Source organism: Sinocyclocheilus grahami, unplaced genomic scaffold (assembly GCF_001515645.1).
Source record: "Sinocyclocheilus grahami isolate Dianchi unplaced genomic scaffold, SAMN03320097.WGS_v1.1 scaffold6.1, whole genome shotgun sequence".
NCBI classification, from domain to species: Eukaryota; Metazoa; Chordata; class Actinopteri; order Cypriniformes; family Cyprinidae; genus Sinocyclocheilus; species Sinocyclocheilus grahami.
This window is the reverse complement of record NW_015505185.1, coordinates 1,929,195-1,938,217: the sequence shown is the minus strand read 5'-3', so window position 1 is coordinate 1,938,217 and position 9,023 is coordinate 1,929,195. Positions and strand designations below refer to the sequence as shown.

The 9,023-nt window shown below is 34.0% G+C and overlaps 1 protein-coding gene across 1 annotated transcript in view; it reads right to left on the bottom strand.

Annotated features, from left to right (window-relative positions):
* Positions 1–1,428: 1,428 nt before the first annotated feature.
* The window catches only part of LOC107587905 (FRAS1-related extracellular matrix protein 2-like), a 68,258-nt gene continuing 60,663 nt past the window's right edge, over positions 1,429–9,023 (bottom strand). Inside the window, exons 12-19 of the mRNA XM_016275868.1 lie at positions 7,430–7,622; positions 7,044–7,148; positions 6,354–6,481; positions 6,075–6,209; positions 3,441–3,567; positions 3,166–3,353; positions 2,175–2,321; positions 1,429–2,097 (exon numbers count right to left, since the gene is read on the bottom strand). Coding sequence (XP_016131354.1) covers positions 1,606–2,097; positions 2,175–2,321; positions 3,166–3,353; positions 3,441–3,567; positions 6,075–6,209; positions 6,354–6,481; positions 7,044–7,148; positions 7,430–7,622 — 1,515 coding nt within the window. The 3' untranslated portion in view covers positions 1,429–1,605. The remainder of the gene's footprint in view (positions 2,098–2,174; positions 2,322–3,165; positions 3,354–3,440; positions 3,568–6,074; positions 6,210–6,353; positions 6,482–7,043; positions 7,149–7,429; positions 7,623–9,023) is intronic.

Here is a 9,023-nt window from a genome sequence, read left to right as displayed (position 1 = left end):
GTGCTTCAGAAAAGCTGGAATCGATGGATTTTTTTGGATTTGTTTTTGTGAAGCGTGCATGAATCAAGCCACGTACAAAGTTGTCCTAGAAGAAAACGTGCTTCCTTCTGCTCTGACAATGTTCCCCAACAAAGCCAGGTCAATCTAGGTGTGGATGGAGGACCACCAGAGCAGAACTGCTTTATGTTTTGTGCCATGAGTGGCAAAAGTCACCCAACAGCAATGTGAAAGACTGGTGGAGAGCATGCCAAGACACATGAATGCTGTGCTTGAAAACCAGGGTTATTCCACCAAATATTGAAGTTATACATTCATATGGTTTTGTTTGAAATTAATATGAAATTGTTTTCTTTGCACTATTTGAGGTCTGAAAACACTGCATCTTTTTTGTTATTTTAACAAGTTGCCATTTTCTGCAAATAAATGCTCTAAATGACAATATGTTTATTTGGAATTTGGGAAAAAATGTTGTCAGTAATTTATAGAATAAAACAAATTACTCAAACACATACCTATAAATAGGAAAACCAGTGAAACTGATCATTTTGAAGTGGTCTAATTTTTTTTTTACAGAGCTGTATATATTCTATATACTGTACTATACTATATTATTGGACAGAATTACATTAAAAAAAATACTAAATACTTCCAACAGTTACATTGTTTGACCAATAAATCAGTAGGGTTTTGTGTGTTGAGGCATCTCAAAGAAAAGATCACTTTTATCTCATTAATGTTCATTTGATACCATGCTAATTAGCATCACATTCCGGTACAAAAGTCATGGCGATGATCTCCAAAAAAAAATAGCTGACTGTGAAACATCAAAGAAATGTTACATGGCAAAAATCACTGATCATTTCCCCTATTATTTTATCTGACTTATAATACACTATAATACATTTTTACACAGTAAGTGTAGATAAAAATAAAAATAAAACCATGCAAACTTGATAGTGACCATAAATATGTAAAATACAGAAAAATAATACTAATGTGCTTTTGTTGTGCCAAAACTGAAACCATTTCACTCTTATGGAAACTTGATTAAAGCAAAAACACTAGTTTGATGTTATTGAAGTTATTGTATTACAGTACATTTCATTTGTAAAGTAGAAACAACAGCAGTGAAAAAAAAATTAAAAACAAATTCTATTTATGGATCACACATCCAGTATAGACTAAAATTTGATTCTTTCAACCTTATAATACTAACAAGCCATTAAAAAAATGATCAGTGACTGAAAACAACCTGTATTTATACAATATCATCTTTCCCATAATACCATTCTTTCATCTAGCACCTTTGGATAATGGATATAAAGTAAAACTTTCATTTGGATGAATATCAATGCCATCAAGCAGTAGTAGCAGTAGTTTACAACCCATTCTCTCAGCAAAAGATTCAGACATCAAACAATTATTAAAGCAGTGACAACAGAAGTGCTTTTGAAATTCAAGTACACTTTCGGACCGACAAAATCCCGAGGAGAGGTAGAGCGCAACCACTCCTAGTCACTATGTGTCCTTGCGTGCCCGAGCAAATGAACAAGAGGCACTTGCAAACAAAAAGTGATTTGAATAAAAGGGTCCACTGTTGGGAAATCAAACCTCTGAGCTGTCATTGCTATCGAGGCCTTGTGTCATCATGGGCTCTGTGCTGCTGGAGCCTTTGGGGGACTCGGTGATGTTCTTGTCCCGTCTAGATCGCACCACCAGAATGACGAGAATGACGAGGAGGATGGTGAAGAGAAGACCCACCAGGATTCCTATGATCATGACAAGCCGGTCATCACTAGAGTCCCTTTGATTCAATTCTCTAGGAACGATACCCTCCGCCTGGGATTCCTCATGAAGGTTGGGATGTTTTTGAGCGCTGCGGTCCAGCGCTATGTGTAAGATATTTGTGCCACGGTTATTTTCTGTGCCAATATCCTGAGCCAAATCTGGAACGCGGTTGGCTGACCTTTTAGAAATCGAGTGGCTGTGTGTCACAGAATGATAGTCGAGGCTCCTTTTCCCGATGCCTCGGTTAGCGTTGTCTCTGGACCGGACGGTGTAGATGGTGTGAATGTACCACTCCCTGCCTGCCGACACCTGGACAGTGTAATAGTGTTAGAATCACAACATTATCACAATGTTTCTTAATTTGGCAGCTGTTGTGTCCCTCTTACCTGAAACAAAGCTGTGGAATCCAACCTAAAGCCATCAGAGCCCGGCTGCCTCACCAGCGGCAGCGCCTGAGGATCGTCTACAGCGAGGAAAGCATTGAAACTAATGCTGCCAAATGTTCTCGCCTGAGTTTCTGGCTGAGCTTTGTCCTGCAAAGCAGAATGAGTTAAAAATGGCACATTCTTCTGCCTAATGATCAAGAATGTTCTCCATGTTAATGGAACCGTCAGACCTACTTGACATGAAAAATATTAAACATTAAATTTAGAGTTTTATTTGTGACTCTGATGAACAATTATTAGTACTGAACAGTTATAATTAACTAAAAGTATTACAATGAATACAACTATTCTAAATATAAAACATTTATGTTAACTAAAATAAAATAAACAATAGCTGAAATGAAATACAATCTAAAAACAAAACATATTTCATTAATCAAAAATGTATTTTATTTCTTCCCAAGGCAACAGTAAAACAGTAAAAAAATGAATAAAAACCAAACAAACATATATATAAAACTAATACAGATTACAGAAACAAAACAAAATTGCTAAAACTTAAACCTAAAATGGAAACCGAAAGTATACATAGAAAAACACTAATAATAAATTATAGATACTAAAATAACACTGAATCAGCTAGATCTAGATTGCAGCTGTTATGTTTAATTTCATTGCATGTGTGCAAAATCATTTCATAAATATGATTAATTGTAACTTTGCAACTGTTTGTATGTATTTCCTTGATGCTACTGCAGGTAAGTTGTTTTTCGAGTCTAAGAAAACGTACTTCAACTTAGAGATTGATTTATATTAATGAACTTTTTTAATTAACTTCACACTTTATAAGTAAATATGCAAATTAAATTTGACCTAAATTCTTACATTTTCCTGGTGGCTTTGCTGTTTACAAAATTTGTCTTTTGTTTTTCACTAATCTACAATGTCCAACTTTTTATGCAAGGTTTGTTAAAACAGTGCTCATACTTACAATGATCTTAAATCGGTACAAAAGAGACGGTGAATCAGCTAGGCAGCCGTACTCAAAGTTGTCAGGGTTGTATTTTGGGATGTATCCATCCGCCCCTGTGCACAGGAACACCTTCTCAATGTTACAGATGAACGCGTCTCCAAGATTCTGAACGGGATCCACCATCACACGGCCGTAGATGACATCTCCTAAATAATGCAACAGCCATAAATTAATGGCAGGTGTTATATTTCAAATAATCAAACAGAAATAAAGAGTTGTTCGTAGCATTTTACCCTCTGAGAAAGCCATATCACTCTCCTGACCAAAGCCCATGGAGCCGTCTGACAACCAGAGAGTCTTCTTTGAAAGCAGCAGCATCTGTGTGTTAAGACTGAACTCTGCGGACACTGGATCACTCACCTAAAGCCAACAACACAGATGTTACTTTTCTTTAGGAAAACTGAGATATGTTAGATTTTCTCATCTGTCTTAAAGCTAATACTTAATTTAAGTAGTGGCTTTTGAAGGGATTGTTTTTTGCTAATTATAATAATTATTAATATATTGTATAATTTTCTTAGATTTTGATTTTTTTTGATTTTTGAAGATAATATATATATATCTTTATTGATCAACATAAAATAAATTTAGTTGAACAAAGTAGCAGTACAAATATAGTCAGACAACATAAAAGTAAAAAAAAAAATCAATATATAAATATATACAGTATATATACAGTATATATATATATATATATATATATATATATATATATATATATATATATATATATATATATATATACGGTCTTCAGACGTCCTCTGCAGGCCAGGCGGCCACATTAGTGCATCAGAGCCCTCACCACATCCGGGTGCCAGTCACTGTGGCCCATGGAAAGAGCATCACGCAGGTGCACTACAGCATCTCAGATTACAATAACGTTTGTTCATTCAGTGTAGTATAAACAGATGACGTGTCCAATTCTATCCTGTCAAGTACCTGTATTAGATTCTTGTTTGTCTGTCTTTGAGCAGGCGGTGGTGACTCTACCACTAAGAGGCCAGTCTGCAGGAAGTCCCATTCAGGTGCAGGCTTCACGGGGTCAGGCCAGTCTTACTGTTTCAGGTCTTGCCTCTGCGGTCACAGTAACCAAACCTCAGACGAGCTCCTCTGCCAGCCCGGCACACAACCCAACATCACCTGCAGTACTGCAGGGTGTCAGCAGCCAGAATATTATCAAACAGGTATAAATTGCATTAGACTCTGTGTACACCAGGAATAAACAGTGGATGCATGATATATGGAACTCTCCTATTGCATTAAAAAACTGTATACACTTTTCGCGTTCCCAGGTCAGTTTTGACCTGGTAAAATATGAGCTTACAAAGCTTAAAAAGTCACTTAATATTTAAGTTAACTTAATATTTTTAAACTAAAACCATGTTGTATCTGATCAGTAACTCCTCATTAATTAGTGAATGTGCAGAAAATGTCAAAGTTTTGAATGTTACCATGTTTTGTTATGTTTTTACTACATTTAACCCCTTTATATTAATTAAGTTGAAAAAAATCTTTGAAATGTTAAGTTTTTCAAGAACTACAGCAAAACTGATTTTTTTTTTTTTTTCAGTATTCGTAATAAATGTTATTTCAGTGTATTTTTCTATGAAATTTATAAGAACGTATAAACTGATCATTGCCAGTATTCACTTTGGAATGAATGGAATTTAAATAAATTAGTCATTAAAAGCACTAATAATTTCAAATGCAAAATAAATATCCATTTCTCATACTGTAAATTATAGTGCTGATGCCTAAATTCACTTGTAGCATTTAAAATGATTGTTTTTAGTATCAAAATATTTTAATATCAGCCATTTATATTTAATATTTGAAAAATTAAGGAATTTAGTTTCCAGGATTGATGGCTTAAATATTAGGTAAAAAAACAACAATGTAGATTTGCATATCCAAAATCAAAATTGGGTTTAGGTGCAGGACAAAATAAAAGCAATAAATTAAGAAATTGGGATTATGTCTGATAAAGACCTGACTTGTCGAAACGTTGCACTGTTTTGTTAATAAACTTTCTGGAGCTGTAATTTCAGTTTGCATACATAACATCTAGTAGTAACAATTTTGTACCCATGTTAATATTAAATTGCTCTTATTTTATTATAGAAAAATGCCTATCTTTGTCATTGAATGCATTTTCCCTGAATATATATATATATATATACATGAAAATAATTTAATTGACCAAAATTGACAGTAATCATGATGCTACAAAATATTTTTTTTCTTTTGAACTTTTTATTCATCAAAAATTCCTGACAAAAAATATTTCCTTGCTTTCCAAAATATTAAGCACCACATCTCTTTTCAACATTGATAATAAGAAGAAATGTTTAATTAACACCAAATCATGATATTAGAAGGATTTCTGAAGATCATGTGACACTGAAGATTGGAGTAATGACTGCTGAAAATTCAGCTTTACTATCACAAGAATAAATTACATTTTAAAATATATTAAAATACAAAAGTTATTTTAAATTGTAATAATGTATATATTATACTTCATATCCTCATTATATTTAGTATTCATATTTCACAACAGTACTGTTTTATGTTTATTGCTTTGTTTAATGTTAAAATAAAATTGTATTTTTAACAAGGTGACTGTTCAAGCCAAACTGACATGTTTGTCCAGGACATTTCAGAGCTGATTGTTTTGTTGATTATTTCTTTCTAGGTTTTGCAAAGAGGTATGTAAGATATGCATCCTGTAAGCTGTAACTCACAGCGCACTATACACACACACACACCCACACACACACACACACACACACAGAGGAAATCTCTGAGCTTGGCTATACAGCCTTTGCTGTGACCCCTTTGATGAGTGCTTGTGATTCAGTAATGACCTGTTGGAAGCGTATGTCCAGATCAAAGGTAATTGGCTCTCTGGGGTGGCACACGGGACGGAAGCTGTACTCAACACCGGGAGAAGCCATGCAGGGAACCAGTTTCACCGTGTACGTTCCTGAGTAATCCCTCACCTGCAGGAAAGTATGTCAAAACTTACTGTATCAGAAGATACAGTAAAGGGACCCAATAATGACAAATCCAATCATGAACATATCAAGAGCAGATTTTGCTTTGAACAAAGAAAAATGGCACAAAGAGACATCCTAAAGACTTACAGCAAAGTCAGAGATGAAGGTCCACTGCTGCATCGGCTGGTTGTACGTCGGCTCACTTCTCACTAAGCTAAGGTTAAAGGTCAGCCCGGGATGGTCCGCACACATGACCATAGAAGTCCTAGGGGAGGCTGTGTTGATGCAAATGTTATTATTCGTTATGAATTGAAGACACTATCTCATCATAACTGGTTTCAAAAAATGTACTTAATACTAAAAATGGGCAAATATCACAAGAAAATGTTTCACCCCAAAAGAAAAATGAAAAATGTTAAAACAATACATTTAGCATTAATAATGTTTTAAGGGGGAAAAAAAACGTTTACGACCAATTTTTTAAAACACTTTCAGCATAAATTAAATTCATGACATTTACTGTATGTACTGTACGTTTAAATATGAATGTTTAAATAACTGCAATTATAATTAAATTCTAGTACTAAAAATATCTAAAACAATTTCTGGTTCCAAAAATAAGCTTCATTTTCGATATTCAAAATATAATTTCTTGTTCATTTTTTTTTCGATTTTTAAATGTGAAATATGAGCAGTACATTTCTTGACAGTGTTTGTGAGTTTCATCCAATTACATAATGAAGATATGAGCTAAAAAGCTAATTAAAAATAATTATAAGAACCACATGAAATCATTTATAGGTACTTGTAGTATATTTAATATGTTTAATAACACACCTGAATGTGCAGCGACAAACAGTCCCCGAAAACGTGCTTCTGTACGAAAGTTGACGACCAAACGGCCTTGTTCATTGATGCGCATGCTTGTAGGATAGAGGGCACCTAAACATAAATAAATTACATTTTAAAATATATTTAAATGGAAAGCAGCAAAAATATTTCATAATATTATGTTTTTACTGTATTTCTGATCAAATAAAAGCAGTCTTCGTCTACATAAGAAGCGCACTACAAAAACAAACAAAACAAAATATTACTGACCCTCAAACTTGTAAGCAGTGCTGTAAGTACTATGCAAAAATAATCTAAAATAGTCCAAAAATATTGCTAGATTTATTACACTGTGTTTTCCATTTAGATAAAGGAAAAACATGCTGTCTTGCCTTGTAACTCAGCTTCCGGTGGACTACCAATGCCATCTTTCCACAAGATGGCAGTATCATAAACAAAAGTGAGACGCAGCTCAGACTGCAGGTCAAAGTGCTGCCAACCACCAGCACCGACGGGCGAATGGAAGAGGTATGACACATGCAGGGGCACACGCAGGGTCACGTACGACTGCACCAGGTTCAGCACCTACACAGGACAGAAAGGTCAATACTTCAGCGTATAATAACTACCCAGCTAACAATGCGGAGTTATTATATGCTTTTAGGAAAGTTAGTTAGTGGTTATAAAAATAGATCCTAAAAATAACTATTAGAGAATGTTTTATATAGGTTATCTTTAGGTTGTTGCCAAAGAGAGAGAGAGAGAGAGAGAGAGAGAGAGAGAGAGAGAGAGAGAGAGAGAGCATATATATAGTGTGATATTTTGTGCTTGGACAGAAAGGTCAATACTTCAGCGTATAATAACTACCCAGCTAACAATGCGGAGTTATTATATGATATTTGGAAAGTTAGTTAGTGGTTATAAAAATAGATCCTAAAAATAACTATTAGAGAATGTTTTATATATGTTATCTTTAGGTTGTTGCCAAAGAGAGAGAGAGAGAGAGAGAGAGAGAGAGAGAGAACCTACATAGAATGTTATTTTCTGATTCCCCAAAAATGCAACTAGACTTTTAACCTCATGATTATTACACATATACTTTGCTAACCAATTCAAATCTTAATTAGGCAAGAAAAAAAAGCCTATACTGTGTGTATCTGGAATGACTGTATATACACGTGTGTCACCAGAAGATGGTGATTTAAACAAACTCTGCATACACTCATTTTATCCTAAAAAGTGATCACTGGATTGAATCAAAAACTTAAAACGCTTAAAATTATGGTCAGAATCACAAATTTTAATAGTAAGGTTACTAAAAATACTAAAATCTTTGTAGCAAACTTGAATTTTCTTGCTAATTAATGTCAGTTTACTTTGACTTTAACTGCCAGTGTTGGGGAAAGTTACTTTTAAAAGTAATGCATTACAATATTGCGTTACTCCATAAAAAAGTAACTAATTACGTTACTTAGTTACTTTTTATGGAAAGTAATGCGTTACGTTACTTTTTAAATCTGGACAGGGCTTGCTTGTTTGTTTTTAAAATAAAAAAGTAATATTTTTGGCAAATATAAAAGCCTTTTCAAACCGAAAGTGAAATGAATAAGCCTCAGGCTGAAGGGAAAGTAAATTTACGTCCTTACAGTAGGATGCAGAAGAAGACATTTCAACATACTTCAGCAATTAAAAAAAGACACACAAATGTTTGTCTAGAGTAATTTTTGCTTATTAGTATGGTTGAACTGGATCATCGAAGGTCAGAAGCAAAGACATTGGTTAATAGAATGGGATTAAATACATAAAGGATATTTGTGTTGTGTAACATTTAATTATTGCAGGTTTGCGTCATATTCTGAGTTGCATTATTTTTATTCATTTTGAGGAATACTGAATCGGTGTTTTATTTTTTTGTGTGAGAGATGAATTAATGCATATTCATATTTATTTTAGAACTACAGTAACATCTGATTTCTCTCAACATGG